The sequence below is a fragment of the Phyllostomus discolor genome, chromosome 6 (assembly GCF_004126475.2).
Source record: "Phyllostomus discolor isolate MPI-MPIP mPhyDis1 chromosome 6, mPhyDis1.pri.v3, whole genome shotgun sequence".
NCBI lineage: Eukaryota > Metazoa > Chordata > Mammalia > Chiroptera > Phyllostomidae > Phyllostomus > Phyllostomus discolor.
In genome coordinates, this window is record NC_040908.2 from 84,689,277 (window position 1) to 84,714,803 (window position 25,527).

Genomic DNA, 25,527 nt, shown 5'->3' on the forward strand with positions numbered 1-25,527 from the left:
GAAACAGAGAAAAAATAGATAAAAAGAAAAAAATTAGGTCAAATACAGAAAATGCAAGAATCAATGGTTAATTCAACTTAGTAAATTAAACTGACAAAGATTAGAGAAGAGTTCAGTGCGGTATTATTACCATCAGGCCGGTTCGAAGCTCAGCAAGGCCAGAAGCAGCACAGCAGGGTGAATTTAGGGGTTAGGGGTCAGCGAGCAAATGAAATTAAAGTGAGAGAACAGATGCCTCCATAGTAAAATACAAAAGTCTGATTAGGAGAGTGTTACACTTTGACTAAGGTGAGGTCTCTTAGATACAGTCAATGAGCCTACCCCTGGCCTTCTAGTCCCAAGAGCTTTTTACACGTAGCGGCAGAGATGCATTTGATCACTGCAGCATGTATAGCAAACGGTGCATAAGGAGAAGGGGCTACCTTCACAACCATAAATTGAACTCTTCTTCCTGTTGCCCAATCCCCCACCCACAGCGCTATTAAAGAGAATCTAGTTCTGGGCCCCTCACCTTCTACCACCCTGCTGACCATATGAATGCACCTCTTATAAAATTAGGAGGTTTCAGCCTCAGGACCAAATGCAATGGCTGGCTAAGTCCAACCCAGTGTAGAGCCACCTCCTCTCAGACCTTTGTAGGAGAGCCCTGAGTGCGGTAGGCAGCCCCTCAAACCCTCTCTGGGTTAATGGGGCTCCTGATGATTAACTAGAAGGACTCTGACATTTCCAGAGGGCAGGACTCTGGAACACAAGGTCTTCCCAGGATTTCTGTACCTGACACACACACTCCCAACTCCTCCAAACCCAGCATGTGAACACAGCAGGTCCAGGCCGCCTGCTGATGGGGATCTCACCTCTGGAAACAAATGCCATTGGGAATCTGTCTTGCTGCAAAGGGGTTACTCAGGCCTCTCACTCCCCCAGCTCCTCAGTGTCCCACAGAGGCCGAGGTGATCTGGACACTCACACCAGACTGTAGATTTCAAGAAAAAAACTGACCGAAGAAGGCCAAGAAAGAAAGGGCAGAGGCTGGTGTGCCCACCTCCATTGGGCATCCCATTATGCAGTCGTGAGAACATTTCTGTAGCCATACCCGCTGCCTCACTTTCAACATTCACCATCTCAGCTGTGCCAGCAGTGACACGCTCATCCTGCGTGTGCTAAGGGGTCTCCCTGACAATGTAGAGGGCAGGACCAATCGACGCTCTGATATCTGGCTTTAGACCCACCCGCCAACTTCTGGAGGCTCCACATGTCCATCTGACACACACATTCACGCACGACCAACCATTGGGAATCACACACTGATCTCATTTTATTGCTGCTTGAATAACCCACTTTCATACAGATAGCCCTGTTGCAGACAGCCCTCATCCTTTCTGGTCTCTCTTCCACTGGGAGGAACAATAGTGACAGCTGAGCTGAAAGCCCAGGGGAACACCTAACAGGACAGGCAGGTGGAGGCCAAACCCAGACCACCGGGAGATCAGAGCCTCTTCCTACCACACTGGAAGATGGCAGAGGTTATGGCGCCCCTCCAACAGGCTGCAGCTATATGGCCTGTGCCCACCTCTCCTGCTAGTGGAGGGCATTTGGCTGGTCTGGCAAAGCAAGAGTGGTGTTGGAGAGCCCTGTTTGCTGTGGGGGATTTGATCAATGAGGTGACCTGCCATCAGTGACCTGGCAAGGTAGCTGAGCCAGAAAGCAGAACTCTCACTTTATTCCTGCACTTGAATTGGTCCTGCATCCCTGAGATGGACCTGCTTCTCCTAGGAGACCTGCTCCCATCATGATCTCTAGCAGACTGGATTGTCTTTCAGGGATGGGATTTTCCAGTATCTACTTTTTCCACTTGTTCTCTTTCAAGTGGTTCAATTTAACCTTTGTGTCAATTGAGAGACCCAGGCAGGTAAGATTTTTAACTAACTAGGCACCATGTCTTCCTTCTCTTTGGATCCCCAAAGAGAAGAGATTTGGACCATGGTTGTGCAGGTAAGCAAGCATCAGATAGAAAGTGCTCAAAAACAGTTATATGGTCCTTGTATGAAAAGTTCGATGGCAGATAAGGTCTCAAAAAGGAAGCTTACTTAACTAGCTTCCAAGGCTTGGCTGGAGCTGGGATTTTTCCCATTTAAAGGTCTCAAGGACTGGCTTAGCATCAGTCCTTCAAGGCCAAATGACACAGGACCTTTTCCCAGGATGCTTGGCCAAGCCTTCCTGCAAGTCCAGTACATCTCAACCCACTGCACAGATAAGTACAAAGCAAAACTAAGCTTTGCATGGGCAACCAATCATGAGGATGGCTGTAAGCAAGCGAGTTTTCAGGGGTTGTTCAGGCACATTAGGAGGTGCAGCACTTGTGCATTAATTCAAAGCGGGAAACTCACAGAAAGCGAGGCACTCATACCTGGGATGGCTGTGGGCTGGGCCGAGGTTCTGAACACAAAGTGAGCAGCCTTGGACTTCCCTTGCTGGTTCTCTGCCACCACGTAGACCTCGTACTCAGCATTCCAGTCCAGGGACTTGAGCATGATGTGGTCGCTGCCAGATGGGAGCCTGATCTCTGGTTTCCATTCGGAGGAAAGCTAGGAAAAACCGGCAGGAAGGACACAAGACACAAGGAAGCTTTAGATAAAAATGCTGGTAAGACTAGCCAACAGGAAGAACTTAAGGGAGTCAATAACTATTGGTGCAAAATAATAAAAATAAAAACCAATGATAAGACATGGTGTTTATTCTTTACCAGCCTGAAAAGCCCTCAGGATGATGCAGGTCAGGGGGTTAACCTTACATGTTTGCAAATACAAACAGTGGCAGATTCTGGTGAGACATGGGGCCAACTCTTCCATGCCCCATCTCCTTCAGGGCATGCAGGGACTCAAGCACCAGCCTTGCCCATTCCCCAAACTACACTCTGGAATACTGAGCCCATATGTATCAGTACATCTTAGAAAAGTAATAAAGCAAACATGTTGCTTGTTTGATTTCAGAGTGTTACTCACACTCAGGTGTGTGACTCACCTCCAGGACACAGAAACCCTGCATAGATTCCAGTTTTATTAAAAATAAAAACTACCATTTATCAGGCACCTATTATGTGCCAGGCACTATATTAAAGGCTTTCCACACATTTTCTCATTATAGCTGACAACAAGCTTGCAAAGGTTTTGTCAGGCCCCTACTAAGCCTGACGGCAGGAAAGTGGGAGACAGTCTTGTTTGGGGCCAAGTGCATGTGGCCTCCAAAGCAGGGATCTGTCCTTTTCATAGCAGGGAGCTCAACAAACATCTGTTGAACTGAATTAGATTTTTCTATTCCATGCAATGTAATTTAGTCTCTACAACTGCAGCTGGAGGTGTCTCAGGTGTAAATTTTGCTGTCAGGCCCAACATTGGGGCACTCAGAGTGCCCACAAGGAAGGTACATTCAGCTTAGCAGAGAACTGCACGGGGCAAAATTTGCAGCTGGAGTTATAGGTGCCCCTTTTTCTCACCAAATACTCTGTCCAGTCATATCCCACACATTCACCAATGAGCATGTTCTGAGTGGGAGTTCATCAACCCATCTGTAGGTGACCACCTCCTAACACAACAGTGTGGAAGGAAGTTGGCAGAATTCCTGAGAAGTCTTCAGATGGTTTCACAGTTGCTCACTCAGCCCCCCCTTCAGTCTTTGGAGAAGTGTAGTCTGGGCACACAAAAAGTTTTGATCAATGTTTTTACTAAATGATGGGCTTCTCCTCGGAAGAGCAGAACATGCCATCAGTGTCACCCGGAAGGTGGTGTAGTCCATGGCTGAGGCTGGAGGAAGAGTTATCTGAGAGCAAAGCCGTCTTTCCAGGCAAAATGATTTGTATCAGCCAAAGAAAGACCTGTCTTTAGGCAGGTGGCATGGCCATGTCATGGCCATGAGCACTGTGGGGAGATGTTGGTGGGGAATGCTGGCTTCTTCAGTGTGTAGCCAGGAAGGGGACTACACTGTACGTTAGCTTGTGAATATGCCACCATGTGGTTCCTTTTCAATTTAAAACAAAGAAATTTAGCTGTCTTTTTCCAATTTCTCTGAAAAGCGTTTTCCTTGGCAAACATCATTACAAAAGAGACAACCAGAATATAAAGCAAGTATTTAATAAAGCAATCTTATGTTATATAATACATATTAATATATAGTAATAATAATATTTGGCAAACATTGAGTTTTTGAAGTGGAAGAGAGAGGAAGTTCAAGGTTGTTGAAATCTAACATATCTCAGTGTTTACCTCACTTATCTTTCTAACTCAGACCTGCTTGGCAGTGACTCTTCTGGAAACTGACATCTGAAGTGGCCACTTACGGGAGGTATTTCTAGCCCTAGCTAGTGTCTTAGCAGTAATTACTATATTTACTGTGTAGAGAGGTATCTAAGTGTCAGGCATATTTCAGGTTCTTGGCATATTTTATAACTAATCTTTATAACAACCTGATAAGCTATTTGGTTCCCATTTTACAAAAGGAGAAATGGAGGTTTTGGAAGATTGGGTGATATATTTGGGTCACACGCTGGTAAGTGGTGAAGCTGGAACTGGATCCCCTGTCTGTCCCGGCCACATCAATGTGACAACAGGCAGAGGCATCCCACCCTACTGTGCTGCCCACTTCCAGTCCTGGCTTCTACTCCACAGTGAGGAAGCCTCTTGGGCACAGCTGCCTCTGGGCTGGGCCTAAGGGAGGTCAGCTTCAGCTCTTCCTCCCATGTCAGCTCTCTCCTGGCTCTGCAATTACGTGAGAAAGGGCTGAGCGGATTGACAGGTCTGTCCACCCCTGAGAAGCGTGGCCTACAGGGATCCCTACTGTACTGACTCTCTGTGAGCCTAACAAGGTAAGGGCTCACATTTCACTTCAACAGGGGCTGATCAAAAGGCAGAGGGGGAATGAGTCAACTTCCTGGAAAATGCCTTTCTAGGGGGTTGTTTGAAGAAAGACAACTGCTCTGTGGTTCATTGTTTCCTACTGGTAAAATACCTTAGCCATAGACTATTTCCAGTGCTCAGACACTGCCTCTAAATCTCTCAGCAATTGGCTGTGGTTGGCCATGGTCAAGTGTCATTCTAAAAACAAAAAGGGAGAGTGTAATTCTCAATTGGGGGTTGGGGATAAAAGGTGTAAGGATAGCAATCTTAAATGGGTGGTGAGCCAATCAGGAAGAAAAGGCTTAGGGCCAAGTTCATTGTTAGCAAGATTAGAACAGCTCAGGTAGGGGTAAAGAGCAGGTGAGGGAACAAGCCAGTCTCTTCAATCAGACAGACCTGGATCCCTGCCCCTCCAACCCCCGGCTGGCCCAGCTGTGTGAGATCAGGCACTTACTGGCTGCCATAAGGCACTTCCTTCCTTTGTAAAGTGGCAAAGACCTCCTTCATAGGAGTGTTGTGGAGAGAAAATGCTTGTAATCATAGTACCTTGCCTGTAAGGTAGCGATTATTAGGTATCAGTATGTTATTTGCAAAAAGTACTCAGTAATGGCAAAATAACTTTCTACAAGAGTTCAAAAAGCAGAAAAATCAGTCATGGCATGAGTTTGTCAGCAGAGGGTTTTTTTTTTTTCAGTATAGAAGTCTTTTATTTTTTCCACACTTATCATGCCATGAATTCATAGGGAATGGGTTCCAACACCTCAGGCTCCTTTCCATTAGTTCTCACAAAGTGTGCCTCTCTGGGTGGAGCAGGCTGATGCTTCAGCTGAACCCAGGTACCTTTCTCTTTGGCTTCCTTCTTTTTCTGATCATTTTCCTTCACATGTTTTAGGAAGCTATCTCGACTCTTGGAGTGCTTCATATGTTCAATTCGTACATTAATTCTCTTGGCAAGAATCTTGCCCTTGTTTGCTTACAACAATGCCCACCGCATGCTGGATGACATTGTAGACTCTTCCAGTTTTGCCATGGTAACATTTGTGGGGCATTCCTTTCTGAACAGTGCCCATTCCCTTGATATCTACAATATCACCTTTCTTGTAGGTCCCCATGTATGTAGCCAAAGGAACAAGTCTATGTTTTCTAAAAGGCCTAGAGAACATGTAACGGGTACCTCTCCTCTTTCCCTTTGTGTTAGTCATTTTGGCGAATTACTGGAAGATGGCAGTTCCGGCCAAAAAGAAGCCAGCAGAGGTTTTTAAATGGACCCAGTGTGGTCGTGAACTAAAAGCTGTGCGTTAGTGTGGAGATTTAAAACCCTGACCAAGGCCCAAGGCACAGTGACAGCACCCCCACCCCCGCCCGAGGCCTGGGCTTTGTGTTTTGTTGCCCCAACAAGGTGGGCGTTGGGGGTGCAGGGGCAGGGGTGACCATGGGGGAAGGAGGCACTCACCGTTCGGTACTTGACCAGGTAGTGCCTGATGGGGGAGCCACCGTCATCCTGCTTGATCAGGTTCACCTTAATGGAGTTGCCATCCTCTCCCATCTGCCCTTCGAGCTTAGGAGCACTGGGTTCCCCTGAAACAGCCAGTTCATTCAAATGACATTTTCCTCCACAAAATGAGAATCCAGTCCATCAGAGTGGGATGTAGTGATGGAGTGGGGCTGGAGTCTTTTGCTACCTCAGAAATTCAAATGGTTAAAAAGCAGTAAGTAGAAAACTCTGGGTCCTGGTCACATGCCTCAAACTGAGCCTAAACTTAACACATTTTGGGAACGTTTGGGGAAACACCCTCCCTGGAAGTGCACTCCTTTCACCATTCTAGAAATAGGCTGCTTTTTCTCCTGTCTCTCACTGGTGCTTGCATTTTCTTCGAGCTGCTCTGCTCTTACAACTGAAGATTTAACTTTTGTAAACTTGATATTTTGAGAAATAGCCTGAAATATGGGAAAATGGAAGCAGTTAAGAAGAAAACTTACATGCATACAATAATCTTTCAAAGCACTGGAAACTTAGATATCCAGTTTCTCCCCTGGATATCTAAGTGGTAAAACTTAGGTTCATTAAAAATAATTTTAGTTTCTGGCTGTAATTAAATAAAGCACAATTTGCCACAGGCAAGCTTCTTATAAGCACCCTGCACTTAGGGCTCAACAGACTAAGAGATAATCCCTGACACCTTGTATTAAGGTAACAATCATTAAAGTCTTTTTCTTAGTGAGGAGAGGGAGAGAAAAAGTGTCTTCAGCACTTCCCAGCAGAAAAAGTTGCTGTTTCCCTTTCCTGGTGGTATGTGCTTAGCTTGTGGTGCTCTGAGTCCAAGATTGAGAGGGAAGATGAGCTTGTACGTGTCAGACTACCAGGGCTGGGATGGCTCTTCAGAGTAAGAAGCTGATTTATTTTTAGAGAAGCTATTTCATTAGTATATGCAGGAAGCAATGGGGTGAGAAAACATCTGATACAAAAAAGTTAAAATGAAGATTTAATGCACTTGGGAGCCCTGTACTTCCTGTGGGAGCCATCTGTGAATTGATTTTGTGGCCTCAGATAGAACATTCAGGAGAGCCTATTAACCATCACTTGCTAGGTGGGTTGTCCTGGCTCATACTCTGGAACACAGAATCACAGACATGTGACAACAGCCAGAAAAGACTTGTCATTAGGTTTTGGCCACTTATGAGAAGGCGGCTGGCAGGGCCAGTGCAGCCTACTCTCCTCGTCAGGTACTCTGGGAACCTCAAAATGGCCCTGTGTCCTGCTCTTCCTTTAAGACAGAGAAAAACCAGAGAGAAAGCTAATGGAGAGCCCTGACACTCAGCCTGGGTCCACAGCCAGTGCATCACCTGGGAGCCTGTTAGAAATGCAGACTCTTACCTTAACAAGATCCCATGGTAATCAGTGTGCACATTTAGGCTTGAGAAGTAGCAGTAATGAGCACAAATAAACGCAACAACAGTGAAGATGCATAACCTCAACATTGTTTTTTTTTCCTGTAACCAGTAATTAAGGCAAAAGAAAAACCAAGAATAAAAAGATAAAAGGGCTTCAGGCAAAGACTTGCCTTGTTTTTATGCCACTATGTAGCCACTGGTCCAACTGGAAGATATTTAGAAATCTGGTTCATAGTGCCAAGGCATGTGCATTTTCAAACTCTTTTGGACTGTTTAAATCTCAGACAATAACTCAGTTAGGTCTTATATCACCATAAATGTCCAGTGCTAAGGAGAAACTCCAAATGGAGTTTCAGAGTAGGCCAGGTCTGCATAACTCATCAGTGCTGAACAAATGGAGATAGGAGAAGCAGTAGAACTTTACAGATTCTATTCTCTGACTGATTTAGGGTGACCAACTCACCCTGGTTAGCTGGGACCTTCCAGGTGTGAGCATACCATGTCCTAGGCTCAGGCAGACCAGGGTGGTTGGGGATCTGAGCCTGAATGGGGATGGACACTCACCATCACAATTTCAGATCCCAGCACTGACATTATGATGAATGATCTATTTGCCTTAAGAAGGAGGGAAGGAGGGAAGGAGTGGTCCTTGTGACACATGCACGAGCCAAGGACTAGCCCTTCCCCAGCCTTTCCTGCCCTGGAAGAGAAACAGGGATTAATCAAACGGTGCTGCTGTGCTGGCACCGTCCTCACTATTTCCTCTCGGATTGAGCAGTGTGGGTTCCTGGCTGAGTGAACACTGCCTAACACAGGAACCTGCTTCAGGGGAGCATAGATTTGGAAGAGGCGCTTTCCCTGATATTTGTGCAGATCACTTTACCCTGAATGCTAAGGGAGCCACAGTGGAGCCTAGGGCATCTGTTGCCTTGGACAGGTCACTGCCCCAGGATGGACTATCAGGATTGCCGTAGCTATTTTTATAACACTGTAAAAGAACACAAAATATATAACACTCATGCCCTTTTAGGGAAATGAACTCCAAAACCAACAATTTTATGTTTCTAAGGCACAGAGTTGTCCTTTTATTAAACAAAATTGTTTTAAGAAGCTTAGTTATCACAAAAAGTCTTACTTTTGGAAAAGGACCCCAAGTCTCTACAAATACATGAATACATGATTTCTCTGGAATCTCTGTGATTCCAGAGAAACCACTAGAAACAATACCACAGTTAGAACATAGTTGTAACATTGACCAAAGTTAGAATACTCTAATTTTCTATCATTTTATTTGAGTGACAACGATGTTACTCTGATATCTATTACTTTCTTACACAATTTAGAGTATTTTATATCATATATTATTCAGGCATGTCATTCAGAGTGATTTAAATATGAATTATTCAACAAATGCATATTGAGTACCTACTAGGTACCAGGTAGGCTATTATGTTTTGGAGTTTCAAAGGTCAATAAGACAAGGTTTTGTTTGCCAAATGAAAAAACTGAGTTAAAATCAATTTTTTAAAAAATATTTTATTTATTTTATTTTTAGAGAGGGAAGGGGGAGAGAGAGAGAGATGGGGAGAGAAACATCAATGTGCTGTTGCTGGGGGCCATGGCCTGCAACCTAGGCATGTGCCTGACTGGGAATTGAACCTGCGATGCCTGGTTCGCAGCCCGTGCTCAATCCACTGAGCTACGCCAGCCAGGGCGAAAATCAATTTTTAAAACTGGGTAGGGGCCCTTGTATAGAAAGAAACATAACACTTCCTATTACAATATTTCTAAAGGAAGCACATAATCAACTAACTCATAGGGATTCTGACCAACTTTGTGGCTATGTAACTTAAGCACATAAAGACACGGAAAGAATAATATTTATTTCATCAACTGTCTTATGCATCTTCAAATGTTTACTGACAGCCATTTTTTAAAGATTAGATAAGGAGTAAAGAAACTATTTCCTGAGCTCTCTGCAACGAGGAGTCTCCAGTCATGCCCGATGAGGACGGGTATGGGGGGGTGGGGACTGCGGCATTTGGGAGGCTCGTGCCGTCCAGCGCACGCCCGCAGAAGAGGCTATTCCGAGGGCCCCAATGTGCACTCTGTTCTGAGATGGCTGCTCGGACTGAAATCATTATGGGTAATTGCAGCAAAACCAATATTGTAATTATTTGTAAATGCTGGTTTGCAATTCAGCAGCAATAGGCAGGTTGCTCCAGGAAAACCCCTGGGGTTAATCACACCCTCTGAGTTCAGCTTCAGCCATCAGTCATATTTTCCCCCAAATATTTTATGTAAAAACTACAACAGCAGTGCCTTAAAAATAAACATTGCCAATAACAAATATGAAATATTAAGCAGTTCTGGTATTTTCTAGAAGGATGTGAATCATGTATGCAAGAAAAAAAGAATGTAGCATAGAGACCACACATAGTCAGAAATATTACAGGCAGGTCCTCTGAATTCCCCTTAGAAATTGTACTTGAAGTGTGTATCCCTGGCCATGCAGAAATGCGTGGTTCTTCTTTGTAATTATTGTGTTACTATGCCCTAAAATCGGAGTCTGTTTCATGTCCTTCCCCTCATCAGCAGAAGCTCTCAGGTCAGAAAACTACTGCTGGGTATCTGAATTCCACAACAGAAACTGGAGCAATCCCAGGGCATTTGTGAATTTTAGCAGGAAAACAGTAACTACTTCTTACTGAAACAAGCTCAAGTACCAGGAGTTGTATCTTCTGAGTGAAACCCTAAGGTGCCACCAGGCTCTCAGGAGAAAGGATGGGCCAACCTAAATCTGCCTTCATCCACTTTGCTCTCTCTCCCAGTTTGGGGCACCTGGGAATAAATCGATGATGGATGTAGGGGCTGCATTAGAATCTTTTTCTCTTTCTCTCAAATAGGATTGTCTGGCATTAAAATTACTGTTCCTTTTGTTTATTATAACTCCTATTCCCTCTTGTTCATTATTTCTTACAAGCAATTTGAAACTTGTGTATACTTTTTTATTGTTTTAAAAAGTCCAAAATGTATGATTTAGCTGTTCAAATATGAAGCAAATTTGATTTTCTCAACTCAGGAACATTTATAATTACATCAAGAGGTTAGAAGTTTGACTTTTCCTCAGGGTATCAGCAAATTATGTATGGGATTAGAATTTAGAGTTATTAGACCACTAACCTTCCGGACCCAGCACTTTGCCCTAGATGTCAAACAAGGGAACCTAGTGTGATCTATGCTCCCTACGCTCTTGGACTCTCCAACTCTTCTGATGCCCCTTTTCACACCCACCTGGCTATTCTAGGGGAACTTTCTGACAGTCCCAAAAAGCAGCTGACAGTGCACACATGGGAATCAATTGTCTTAAGCATTGCTCCCCCAAGTCAAGTCTTAGGAGTCAAGTACACTCAACCAATAACTCTTCTGAGCTCTTTTCTCTTCATTGTTAAGGGTCTTCTTGTGCTAGTGTAACCTGACTCTCTGCTGTCTGGGTGTCTGGCTCCAGGGAAGACTAGGGTACAGAATGAGTGGCTGCAGGCAGGGCCAGTGACAGCTTTTGCAGAGAAAGGATGCTTAGCTCTCTGTGGTCAAGCTCATGGAGGTAACTAGTTCACCAATCCCTTCCCAGCCTAGTTTTCTCAGGAGCTATGGATGTGAGCATGTGTGCTGGAGGAGGGGTGGGGAGCAGAATGGCGGCACCAAACACAAATTAACCAATAACAAATGAACTCTGACGGACCAGACCACAAAAATACCAACAGATTAATTGATCAATTATCTTTGTTTCATCATCGGAGAAAGAAAATCCAACCATGAGTATGGCCTCTGGTTATAGGGCTGATCCAGGCTGAGGAAGTTCTGACAGAAGTAACTGCTATCACCAACAATTAGCTTGGCCCCCCCCTCCCAGGCCACAAGGGGTGGGGCTGTGTGCACACACTCAACACTATCTTATGGACATTAGATTACTTATTAAGGATGAGCCTCCCAGGGCGGGGGGGTGGGTGGGCACCTCATGCTAATAAACCCTGGGAACGTGGGCACTTTCCATAGCTTGGACCCTGCCTAGAGGATTTGGGCTGATACCTGTCACTGCCTTGCTATTCAGGCGCCTTATGCTAATGCTCTACCCTCGTAACCACCCATGCAGGCAATCATTAAGAATAAAGGCAAGGAGGGCAGACCCCTGGTGAAAAGTCTATGTCGACCTGCCAGAGACCGGGGCAATCCAGACACACAGCTGTAAAAAATAAAGGAGGGAGTGGAAGGGGTGGTTAGTGATGTTTTCAATCTAAGAAGGAAGAGTGGGTGTTAAGAGTTTAGTTCATCAGAATCAGCATGTCCTAGTACAAGTCAGTGTCAGTAGCTAAATAAAAAAAAGATCATTATGACGAGTGGGGAGGGGTCCATGCTCCAACATGCAGCACACTGACAGAGGGGTGCAGGGCTCCTCATCACACACGTGCTGGTGGGGGAGGGGGTCCCATTTACAGATTCCTCAGCCACTGATAGAGTCAGTGGAGGAAGCAGGCACTGCAGTTACACATGCTGTAGTAGAAATGAACTTCTGCATATCAGGGACATGGTAGCGCACCACAGCAAACCCACACCTGGGCTCTCTGGACAGGTGCCAAAGTTTCCCTGTCATGAGCCCTACATGCAAAGCTCTGGAGGCTTGGAGGCCAAGTGACTCTGGGGCATGGTGCCATGCCAGTTGTCACCTGCCTTCTAACTCAGTGCTGCTGGGCTCAGTGAACACTGTGGTTGGGACCCTAGGGGCATGGATCATCCAGCACATGTTAAGTGCACCCCATGCAGGTTTTGGGGAGGTGTGGTGAACAGGGAACATTGGATTTCATCAGTTGTTGGGTGTGTAACCCACCGCCAGGAGAAAGACTGCCCACTCAATTAAACCTTCCTCATTTAGGTCCCACTAGCCTTAAACCCTTACTAATACCCAGAGAAGGGAGAAAATATTTGCCTTTATCTAAGCTTTCTTTCTTTCCTCCATAAATTTTATTTACTCTGATTTCTCCATTCCCTTAAGTTTTTATTATTAAAAACCATTTCCTGCTGCTTGCCACTCATCTGAATAACAGTCTTCTGCCTGTCCCTTTGAAACTGGCAAAAGAGGGTCTGTCACAGCCAGGGATGTGGTTTGGTGAGGGGCAATCATGCTTTGGAATCCTGCAGGTTCTCAGTGAACTTTTAGTAGTGGCAACATTTTTTACTGACAGCTAAGACCTCTGCTAAGGTGTGTTCCCAGGGCAACTGCAGGAAACATCCTCAAACATATCTTCTCTTGCTTAAAGAGCCTGGCAGAGACCTCTCCTCAGAGTTATGAATCAGTTTCTACCTTGTCAACACTGTGCTTTGTTTCATTCTGAATTATAGCATTGCACAGAAATGACCAAACTAGTTTTTAAAAGAGAAACTAATGGGTTTCAGCCCAACATCTCCTTACACTTAATATTTTAGGGGAAGGTCCAGGCTTTGTCTCAGCACATCAGCCTCTGAGCAGTCACCACAGCATCTGGGGTGGCATCTGTGTTAAGAAAAGCATAGGCTTCCAACATTCACTGCCCTAAGACTCACAGATTAGGATACTTTTAAAAGTAGGTCAAGTATATGATGAGCTATCTTCCTGCTTTGGGTACATTCTTACTTAATTTCATACAGTGTAAATATCAAATATCTCCTTTTTGGAAATAAGGACGGTTCTGATCAAGACCTCTTTCTAGGAGTCTGGGTGTAAATGGGACTAAATCAGGACACAGTGGCCATACCTAGAGTGCCAAAGTCCTCAGAGGTGGTCAGTATGGAGGGTGAACAGGAGGGAACACGCACAGGCTCACACACGTGGGGAGCACGCAACGGAGGGACAGACCAGGAACAATGAACATGCGAGACAAGCAGTCAGTGGTTTTGTTCCTGTGGATGTCGCCCAATCAGCTTTCAGAGAAGTGAGGTCAAATGGGGGACCCCTTGCATGCAGGGGCACACTGGACGGTTATTGGTGTTAGTTTTGCTGTTGTGATCAATGAAGCCTGTGTGTGTCTCAGGTTGTAATTTGAAGTAAAAATTTTCAGTTAGAAGAGGACAGAACGCATATGACTCCCAGGGCAGGTTTTGAATAGGTGTTTGCTTTTACTGGAGAAAGCTGTGAGTATAGGCTTCCTTTTCTCTTTACGGTAAGTATGGAATATTTTCACAAGGTTGTGACAGTCAAAATATTAACTAATTATTTTGTGACTGCTATGCACTTAATTAGGCTATAATTTTATATCCTTTGCTGCAAGGGTCAATCACGTGCTTCTTGGTGACAGGGAGATCTCCTATCATGGTAATTACCAGGTGACATTTGATTTCCTCCCCTGCCCGGGAGGGGGTCACTCTTGAAAAGTGACACCTCAGAAATCACAGCCAAACTGCTCTAATTCAAAATTCTTAAGTCCCTCATTTCAGAAAATCCTCAACCAGCATGAATTTAATGAAGCACTCTCATTGGTTTTGACCAAATATGACCTGTGTAATTGAAACATTTCTCACTGTTGTGTTTTGATGCTGTGAACAGATACATTTTCACATTTTCATGGAAATACGACACATTTTAGAGCGATGGTGGTTTTTAGAACTGCTGGATACAGTTAAACAACAATGTTATAAAGCTAGTTTACAAAACTCTTTTCTGGGAAATAATTTTCATGAACTACCTGGTAAAAATTCAAGTTTGCAAACTGTGCTGTGGCTAAGTGGTTTTACTGTTGGTAGCAATTTGCACGGCCACATTCCTTAAAGCAAAATATTAAACCAAAGGCTGTCATGGTATCAAAGTGTCATGTTAAGGCCGCAAAGAATAATGAATTCTGCACATGACTTGAGAACAAGAGGAACTCTCCCAAATGGCTTGGCTTAGGAAATCCAAGACAGGAAGAAATGAGTGGGCCCTAGGTGCCAGGTTGTGGTCCCAGATTTATTTCACTTATCAGAACAAAGAGTTTTACCTTCTGTTCACCAGCGTGGACGACATCATCAGCACCATGCAAGCCACATGACAAAGTCACATGATACGCACGCACATGATTGGTTGAAAGGAAAGTGGAGAAGGTCACATGGAAAATACAAAAAAATTAAAAACTGATGTAAACAATGGGCAGGGAGAAAAATCAACAACAAAATCACAGACTAAATAAAAGGAGAAACCAAATTAAATTAGCAGCATATATAGAAAACATTGGGAAGACAGTAAAACCGCCCAGGAATAGGAGGATAATAAATCATAAAGAGCATTTGGTTAACACCAAGAAGCATTAGATACAGCTAAAACACTGCATATTAATAACACATCAGGGAGCATGAGAACTTGTTTTAAAATAGGGAGGTGTTTTTGTCAGGACCCAGAAGTCAAAGTCCATCCAGGAGACTGTTGAAGGAAAAGAAAAAAGCAAGTTATTACTCAGATTCCAGAAGTGTCTCAGCATCCTTGGGAAACAAGGGCAATGAAACAACATGGGTCATGAGGGGAGAGTCCCATGATCTCTGAGGCGCAGACTGTGTGCTCTGTAAGAACAGGATATGACATCACATGAAGAAAAGTCATTTCGTCTTTCCTTTGGTGCAATGAGGAGAGGGGGCACAGGCTGAATGAGACTTGGTGAATACAAGCCAGAGAAGGTGGCCCTGAGGATCTGTTCTCACTTCCCTACTCATCTACTGATGCTACCCCAGAGGTCTGGAGGAGGTGCTGGGTTGAGACACATAAAGGAAGAGGTTGGTGCAGAAAGGGAATAGGTTTCCTTTTGGTGGCTGAGACAAAGGCTCTGTCGGTGGTGAACAAGAGAAACTAAACCTCTGACCAAAGGGGCTAAGAGTTTGATTAAATAAATGCTTGGGCATTTGTGGGTACAGTTATGTCTTTAGAATTGTAACTGCATTGCTAAGACATGTTTTGATGTTTACAATAAAAAAATAGTTTTCTTGTTGGGATTTGTCAACATTCCTTTTTGTCTTATGTTGTGTTTACATCCCAATTTGTTACTTAAATATGACATGGATGACCTTGCTTTGTCAGAGGCATTTTGGGTTTCCCACCTCAACTTTCGTAGGCCAAGGGAAGATTTGGCTACTCCCAATTGAAGCTAAGAGAGAAGAAGGGCAAAGAAGGGAAGTGGAGATACCCCTCTGCCCAAAGAACATCACTGTTTAAAAGCAATTCAAAAGAAGTGCTTCAGCCAAGCTACAGATCCCCTTGCCACTGTGCAGTGAGGTCATGTGTGCTTCTTATTGTCTGATGACACACAGGTTCTGGCACATTCCAACCACTGGTGCCCTGCAGGAATTTATACAACTGAGGAGTTCATCCTTAGACTTTATTTAGAATACCTTCATGCATTTGTAATTAATTATAAATAGATCAACACACACACACACTTGTGAAAATAGGAGACATTTATTTTCAACCACACTAACTGACTGCTGATTGATGGATTTTTGTATGCTTCTAACTGCTGTGCTATTAGTTCCACTGCAATTCACCTGTGCTACATTTTGCCTCACTAGTGAGGAATACGTTCATGCTAAAAACAGGCTGCTGTCCAATTGTGACTGTATCCTTTATCTCACTATCCACCGGGACCTACAATTTGGGTCAGTAGTCAAGTGGTTCAAAATAAAAGATTCAGACTTTCTTCTCTTTGGATGTCACTACTAAGCACTTTATCTGTGGGCAGAAATGCCTGATGTTTACAAATTAAATCTATGTCAGGGACAAACACCTTATTCTTCCTTAAGGAAAAATCTGGATCCAAGATTGTATTTTACTTCCAGAGGAGGCCACTATGGTGAGACACCTTAGATGTGACGTGAGTTGTGCAAATGCATTATGCAGCCTTCTCCTGCTGCACCAAGCACACGCGCTGCACCTGGGCTAGAAAGGACAGGGACATCGTTGTTAGGAGGAGAAATGGTGCTGTTAGTTGCATTCCTTTTCCAAATGCAAAAAACCCATCATCTGAATTAAAACCATGTGAGCACAGTTCATTGTCACTCACTCTGCTCTGCTGGCAAAATGAAACCTCAGAAACATCAGGAATTAAAATTCATTACAGCACACATGGAAAAAACACCAAGAAAGCAGACCCTTATCTGTGTGTTGCAGTAGAAAAGAGAACCATTTCATGCAACACATAGAACCAGGACACTCATTTCCTCTCTGTTCGACTTTGTATTGGAAACTCTGGCCCAGAGAGTGGGGGCTGTACTGTGCATACCTGTTGTCTGCCCGTGCACTCTGACCTGTCTTGCCCACTGGGATGCATGCCATTTTTTCAGTGCACTCAAAAATATTATAAAACCTAAAACTCTCACACAGCAGAGGAGACACACACACACACACACACACACACACACACACACACACAGCTCCAGCTGTTTTATCAGGGGATTTGAAGCCTAAACCACAAGCTCACTTCATTAGAGCGTTATAAAGACTAGCTTGGAGCATGTTATGGTTGTGATGAAGTGTAATGTTTTCCATGATGGAGAAGATGATACAGTCTGGCCCTGACTCTATCATCAGGAGATGAATTCCAGAACTTTCATCTGGATTCTCCGCATACAAACTTCAGCAAGCCTTGTTACGCTTTTGGGCCGTGATTTTTCTTGCACTGAGGAGGCCTGTGAGGGGATGGAGGTGCCTCCTTCCCACTTGTGATCTGTGTACACAGCTCCTCGACTGTGCAAGGCAAAGAAGAGCAGGCTGTCAGGATGCAGCCATTCCTTCCTTCTTTGCTTCAGCCTCTACCTTTCCCCAAATAGCCATTTTCTCCTATTCCTTCCCTCGCTGTGTGTCTTTTAGCTACTTCTATATGACTGTCTGTGTGTGGGTGTATGTGCATGCATTTCAGGGGGGAGGGACACAAAAGCTGGGAAGAGATGCCATTCTTTTGTCTCATCAGCATTTCCCTTTTCTAAATTTTAACTTGAGGGTAAATCTGGGAAAGTATCCTCATGCATAGGGTATTCTTTAAATAGTCACCCAGTTCTTTGAGTGATCCTGGGTGTGCTCTCTTGGCCACGCACACAGCATGCTTAGAAAACCACACTAGGTGAGGAGCCACCATGCATTCACAACTGTTGCTTTAATACAACAAAAACCACAGGCGGTGCTGTGACCCACAAGTTGGATCTGCAACAAGCAGCAATCTGGCCAGAGGCAGCTCAGCTCTGTACTCACTAGATGGTTCTGTGGTTGTAAGGGCAGAAAGAGGCCAGGTTGCTATGGAAACATGAAGAACAGAAAGGGCACAGAAAGGTGAAGGAGGGAATGGAGATAAATTCATAAATGTGTGTGTATATATATATTTAAGGCATTGTTTTTAAGGAAAGACAGAGATGGTGAAAGAAATATTCTCTTACTCCTTTCTTCCCTGATTTATCAATTTGAATATAAATATTTTAAAGAGGTTATCAGAGATTTTGCAGACAAATTACTGTCACATTTAGAAATAACATAACCCTCATTTATTCTTACCATGAATTCCATCCATTACATACTGGGCACTGTGTTTTGCATTTTTTATACCTGATCTTTAGTTTTCACAAATACCTGTAAGGTAGGTAGACTCTATCCTTCATTTGAGGTTGAGTAACTCATTCAAGATCACAGAGCTATATGCAGAGGTAGCAGAGCTGGGATTTGAACCCACAGTTGTTTCTGGCTCCCAAGTCTAAACTCCTGTTGCTACAGTTGAGACAGCTTGGAAAGCACCAATGGGATGGTGGGCCTGTTTCTGAGTCAAACAGATGCAAGAGGAGGCTCCTGAGCTTGTGTCTTCAGTCACCTTTTGTGGCTATGCCCAAAGTGCAGGGACTTTGAATGTACTAAGGAGAACATAGCCAGCCAGGCAGGATAGCCTTGCCTGCACCCTGTCTGCTGTTTGGGTACAAGTTGGCATGAGACCCTGGGACTCACATAGCTGCTGTCTCACTTTTCCCTTTCCCCCCAGAAAGACAGGTTCAGAACTCCATGGCTGGCCTGGAGCTCTCTCTACTTCAGAGGAGACAGGGGAACAAAAGGACAGGGCAGCCAAATGAAGTAAGATTGTGACTGAATGAGGCTCAGTCAGGATGGCAAAGACTGGGAGTGACCAGGTGGCATCACTGTCGGGCATAGTGGGCAGCTCCCAGGTAGGCAAACACAGCTTGAAGAACACTATGATGTGTGCTGGGTTTTTGTGAGAGGGCAGACAGGGAGAGGGCAAGTGCTTATTCTATTTTACAGAGGAGAAAAAAAAGGCTCAATCGTGAAGGGTTAAATAATTTGCCTAGGCGCCTACTGCCAGGCACATCTGCAAGCAGACACTGTTTATTTTCCCACAAATATTTACAAGAAATGTATGCATTTATGAAAAAAGCAAAAGCTATAGGCTTCGCTTTCTAATTTCAATGTTTGAATCCAACTGTGCCAATTAAATTGAGAATGAAAACACAACACCCCAAAGCATTTCTTATGGCCCTGCAGAATAGGGATTTTTCTGGGCAAATTCCTTTGGCTTCTCCAAATATCAGCTTTCATCTGGCTCACTAAGAATCCTAGCCTTGGGGGTGGGCAGCAACAGCCTCGGGAGCCTGTCTGCAAAAATTCCTGTCCAGAACCATGTTTTTTGCTTGCCTCCCCTTTGGGGGAGTGCTGCCTCCAATGAATCTGAGATGCTCTCTGCCTATTTCTCTCTTCATTTGCTCCTCTACAACCTGGCGCTGCTTTCTGCCAACAGAGTTGAGTTATCACCTGGTGAAGGAGATAACATTAGACAGACCCACTGTGGCTGGTGGAAAGCAACCTGCAGAGAGATGGATGAAGAAAATGATACTCACTATCTGGATGAGACAATGGAACAAGGGTGGAAAAGCTAGCAGGAGCTGCTGAGGAAAGAAAAATGAGGGTGAGAAAAAAAAAGAGATAAAAGATCATCAAGGTATACTGATACTGCATGAAAAATCAGAAGAGCCAACCCTGGGATGTCAGTACAAAAAGTTGAAGTGAGTTAAAATGGGTAAGCACACCGTGCATGAGAACGGGTGGCTGGAGGACCAGCAAAGAGTAGGGCTCTCTGACTTCAAGCCATAAATCTGTGTGCCTGCCAAGCCTGAGGTTCAGGTAAGGGATTGGGCCAGGAACAGCTGCAGAGGCCTTTGACCCTGCTCAAAAACAAATATCCAATTCAGCAGGAACAGCTGTCTCCAGAGCATCAGAGGTACAGGAGGAAAGGGAACCTAGATGTCAGCTTAAGGTGAACAAGTAAAGGAGAAGGAGGCTTTGGTTTTTCATATTAGATATTTCCATATGTGTTTGTATATTGCCATGTATTTACATTAATGGTACGTATTTGTAGCAAAAACACATATGTCTCACTCCCTAATTTCAGTATCTAAATAAAATGAAAAGGATGGTCCTACTTATTAATGTTTACTAACCTCACCCATGAGGTTCATGATTGTTTGGCATCTGGATGAGAGAAAACCACTGCTGTCCCCCTCCAAAACCCTACATAACATGATTCTGTGGATGCTGCTTTGTGTATGAAGAGCGATGCAAATAAATTGTGTCATTCTCGCTAAACAGGTAAGTCTAACCAACTTTATGCATGGAAAATGGGTAAAAGTGGTGCATCCAGGACATTCTGGATAGCCCTTGAGCTTTCCATTGGCAAATATCCCCATCCACAATCACAAAACAAAGTCCCTTTGAGAGCTGCATGAAAATTTAGAAAAACATCACTGTATCTTCATCATTGCCTCAACACTCATGCTTTGTCTTCCTTTTACCTTCCAGATGAGGCACCTCATTAAACCATGCAAGTACAATGTCACTGGAATCAGAGCAAGAGAGGTACTAACTCACCATGATTTGATGGTCTGGTTAATTTGGGTAAAAGTGTATCTCTTTTTCTTTTATTTGGCTAGGGTTGTTTGCATAATTGCCCATATTGTTTTGGCAAAGGGATAGAGGTTTATGTGCTTTAACCACAATAAATTACAATGCATTTAACTTATACTTGCAATGTGCCATCTAGGGGGCAAAATGTGAAAACAAAACTCTCAAGACGCCTCTTAAAAGCAGAGACTCATTCATATATAATCTTTATGCCCTGAAAGGAATCATTTGCTTTGCTTCATGGTACAGAAGCAATTAAGAGGTAATATTCGGGCAACGGAATTCTGCAGGTGTGTGGCTCAGTCATGAGGAGTAGATTCATGACAAATTATGACATCATCTCTTCAGGACCTTGCTCCTCTTACAGGGAAGCAGCCCCTCCTGATACAATCAGAGATCTTCTGCTTTCTACCTAAGAGTGTCTTAACAGCATGAAGATATTTGTCTTAAAAACACACATGACAGAGGCATTTTCCCAGGTTGAGTTATATTTGTTTAAAGTCACAGCTTCCTCATTTCCTTTACACACACATTTATGAACTGCACACAGGAACCTCCAAAGAGAGGAGCCATGCTTTCTAATCTGGCAACTCAGAAGCAGGAGTCCTGGAGGTATTTGTGGCTTTGGCTAGTTTCATCTGCTCATCCCTGCTTTGACATATTCATGCCTCCAAATGTGGAGAAGTCTCTTATGGAACTGAGACAGCAACCCCATTATTGAGGCATCTCAGTGGACTTCAAATGAAGGGCTAGTGAGAAATGCACTGGCTCTCATCCAACACCTCCAACCCAGGAGTCTGGCAGCGATGGCTCTGTGTCCAGTATGCTAGCTTCCATTGATCCTGTACCTTCTCTTCCTTGGGGTGAGGGTGCACCCAGGGCCTAACTCCAGTGTCATGGGTGCTCTGTGCATCTGTGCCCCAAAATTATAGGAGGGGATTCATTGTCAGCGGGTGAGATGAGCCAGTGACAGAGACCCATGCCACTGGTTCTGGAGCCCTGAGTAAGCACATAGTGACTGTAACTGCCGAGGGATGATTTTGTTTACCTGAGTTCAGACAACCTATGTGCCTTCCAAGTAATGTGAGGGAAAACCCAGAAAAGGTCATTCCTAAAACTTGCCTTCACTTCCTAGTAGCAGTAAATGGGTCCAATAGTAAGTAAGCTACTTACTGCTTAGTAAGTAGTAAGCAGTAAGCTTACTGGTATCTCCCTTCCAACTATATCCCTTTCAGGGCAGGTCTAGGGCCAGCATGATGCCCTTTGGGCTAGGTTCCCACTTCAGCAGCTCTAGGAAGGCTATGAGAGTGTAGGGACAGGCCATAACAACAACTTTAGTGAGAGTATGATGTTCCTGCCTATTTCCATATGTGTACCACCTCTTAGCATGCTCAAGTTCTTAGAGAAGGCACACTCATCTCAAAGGCTATGCCACAGTTCTCCTTATCTAAAGGAAGTTTGCTTTTTGAAATTCTTTAAAGCTTGATTTTATTAAATGATTGAGAAAACGGACTTTTTTGCCACTATTAATGCCTGCTACCGCATACTCATGATCTAGTTGGAATGGAGAGCTGATCCCACCATTTTCCAAAGGGTTTCTTGGAATCTTGTTTAGTTGCCTATTTTCATACTATGAGACAAAAACACAACAAGGTCTAGAGGTTTCCTTTAAAAAAAAAACAAACTAAGCACCAACTTTTAAAACAGCAACTGCTATAGAAATTCTCACCTTTACAAGGGCTAAGCTGGTAATGAATGAAGAAATCAACTTATAGCCTTTTAAAGTTCAAGACCCAGTGACTCTGACTCAATTCTCAAACTGAAGTTACTGGTTGGAAACTCAAAGGAGGCCTCACCACAATAAGCCCACATTCATGTACTGATACCATTTAGAAGAGCAGGCAGGAAGACTCAGGCTAAGAACCAGCTTCAGGACCCAGGAAGAAGGTGCTGTCACACCCAGAGCTTCTCCTTCTGCACTCAGACAAGGAAGAGCTGTCAGCCAGAGCAGACAGCTGTCAGTCAATCCTACCTGTCAGCTTTACTCCCCATTCTGTCTCCTTCCAGAACTGGTTTATTCAGGAGCCAACTCTGCTGAGATAGTTAAATTAACACTTGCTCAAAACCTCAGAACGCCTACACCAAGCTACTTAGTTTCTGCTGTTGCTGCAATATTTCTGAATAAATTTTTAAAAGGTAAGCTTCACTGAGTGCCTTTCAGGAACTAGGAACTTTTTATGGAAAGAGTGTACAGCTTTCTGAATGCCTTTGCTTCCAAGTCTTTCTGGGTAACACTTCCTTCCACAGTTCTGAGCTCAGCCTAGGAAGAAGGAGCCATGCCTCAGTGGAAGTGAAGCTTGGAGGCATCTGTGCAGGTCGGGGAGATGGGACCACAGCTCCATTCCCAGAACAGTGGCCAGCTTCCTGTCACTCTTGCTCCCTATGTTTGCTGGGTACAGCTTACACAATTAGGGGGTCCTTCCCCAGGAGAATCACCCCTCTCTATGTTTCTACTTACTAAGTAGCTGGTTAGTTTTCCCAAACATGGAAATGGCAGGTTTGTAAGTACCTTGCGCTAAAGAATAAATCTGACTGGAACTGAGAGTTTGACTCCCCAGAAGCTGCCTGCAGGACATCCCCATGGCCTGGAACCAAATCTTATTGACTCTTTACAATTGCAGCTGCTGCCTTTCCCACCAACCCTCCTTTTGCCCTCCAGCTCCCACCACCCTGAAAGACAGAAATGGAAGGCACCAAAATTCAATTCTTTCATCTCCTAAAAGTAAATGTGGAAATCCTTTTAAGTTCTCTTTTTCCTGTGACAGGATTGTGAATAGAAGCCTGGTGACCACATGGTCACTTCTCTGGCATCCTGGCCAAAGGTGAGGTGGTACCATAGCATGTTATTAAGAGACCATCAGCAGATGCCACCATGCTTGACTTGGCAAACAACATTGTTGCCACAGGATAAATGTCACACAGAAATTAATAAGTAAACACAATTTCAAAAGACACAAAGTCGCATGCTCTAAAACATGACCAGGGTTAGCCTCTTTAACAGGAGCACAACTAGACTACAGTCAGTGTGGTTAAGTCCAGAGAGTAGCATCTACTTCAGCCTCTAGGGGACAAAAAGGAACTGGACTAAAATGAAGAGCTAGGACTAGCAGATGTTAGTGCTACAGAAACAGGTAATGAGGTATGAAGAGGCACTTACGTGGAAGAGGGATATCTGCATTTCCCATGGATGGAACACAGACGAAAAGAAAAGACAAGAGACAGACCCAAGAAAAAAAATAAAATGTAAAAGAAATGGCTAGTATCTGCAGAACACATGGCACTAGAAACTCAAATTACCAAATTACTTCCAATCCAGAAAGAAGCAATTCCTGTAGAAGGAAGATAAGACAGGCTTTCTGCTTCTGGGAAGAAGTAAGGGGATCTCTCTGGCTTCAGAGAGAAGGAAGCAAAGGATTCCCTGGTCTGCTTTTTAACACCAGGAATCAGAGAGGCCCAGGGAGCTCAGTGACCATGTAAGCAGTTGAGTTCTACAGCATCTTCTTCAGCCAGATGGACTCCAGATCCTCCAGGGGCAGTGAGTCAGTTCTGGGGAGGGACGTTCCAGGGCAGAGTGCACCCAGAGTCTGGCAGTGTGTGGGAAAGGAAGGGCAGAATGGTGGGCACACTTAAACGAGAGTGGGAATGATGGCAGAAAACAGAACTACATCCCTGAATGAAATCAGAAAGAAGCCACTCTTGAAAGATGATGTGAGGGAGGGAGACCCCCAGGTGTGCTCCTGGTGTGGGAAGGGAGGGGGAGCAGAAAAATCACAGGCCTTGGCATCCTTTTCCCTTTTGCATTGTTAAGACTTTGCTTCTGCTCCTGCATCCTACAGCGCTCTCCACTCTCCTATCATTTAATATCTCTGCTGCATCATAGTCCCACAACTAATTATGTGAACTGTCACTGTTTTCACCCTCTTCCTTCAAGCCATAAGGTGCTTTGGGCCTTTGTGACCTGTGTCAAAAACAAACCCCCCAAATCCCTCCACAGCACACTGCTGTGTTTCTCCCCTCCCTTTAATAACGTGTCAGTGGTTTCCCCCTGGGCTATTATTCTAACAAACTGGACCAGCTACTATGACAGTCACCAAGCCCTTGAGAAAGAGGTTAAAGGGATTTAGTATCAGTCATCACTAAGGGCCACAGAACTAAGAGATGGGACCACCTTGAGCACAGGGACCTGAAAGACAAAAAGCTGTCATCTAAACAATGGTGGGACAGTTTGGGGTTCCCCACTGCCCCCAGGAGAAGAGGGTATGGGGGGAAGCAGGGAAGCTGGCTTTACTTACGGACTGGCTGAGTCTTGAACTCGGAGGCTGCGCTGATCTCGCCCAGACCCTTGCCATTGAGGGCTGCCAGTCGTACTGTGTACGTCGTCTCAGGCTTCAGGCCCACGATGGTGACGATGCCCTCCATGCTGGCTGTTGTGGGAATATGGGAAGGATCACAAAGCATAAAAAGCCCATTGGTAAAATGGTGTAGCTGCTGTGGAAATCAGTATGGTGGGTCATCAAAAAATTAAACACAGAATTATCATTTCATCCAGCAATTTCACTTCTAGATATATACACAAAAGAATTTAAAGCAAAGACCTGGAATAGATGTTTGTACACCCATGTCACAGCAGCATTGTTTACAGGAGCTAAATGTGGACACAACCCAAGTGTCCATGGAGAGATGAATGGGGAAACAAAATGTGGTGTGTACACACAATGGGATATTATTCAGCTTTAAAAAGGGAGGTAA

General features: G+C 44.4%; 1 protein-coding gene and 1 pseudogene across 17 annotated transcripts in view; both read right to left on the minus strand.

Moving 5' to 3' along the window:
- NCAM1 (neural cell adhesion molecule 1) overlaps positions 1 to 25,527 on the minus strand; it is a 331,249-nt gene that overhangs the window by 15,103 nt on the left and 290,619 nt on the right. For 6 of the 17 annotated variants that reach the window (XM_028514332.2, XM_028514329.2, XM_028514331.2 and 3 more), the window contains 3 exons: positions 25,071 to 25,202; positions 6,343 to 6,467; positions 2,408 to 2,585 (listed from right to left, as the gene is read on the minus strand). In XM_028514332.2, the coding sequence (XP_028370133.1) occupies positions 2,408 to 2,585; positions 6,343 to 6,467; positions 25,071 to 25,202 (435 nt within the window). Of the gene's footprint in view, positions 1 to 9; positions 974 to 2,407; positions 2,586 to 6,342; positions 6,468 to 14,788; positions 14,792 to 18,018; positions 18,061 to 19,658; positions 19,707 to 21,566; positions 21,570 to 23,935; positions 23,951 to 25,070; positions 25,203 to 25,527 lie in introns of those variants that run through there. The other 11 variants (XM_036028549.1, XM_036028547.1, XM_036028554.1 and 8 more) reach the window with 7 other exon arrangements.
- Positions 5,569 to 6,149, minus strand: LOC114498444 (annotated as a pseudogene).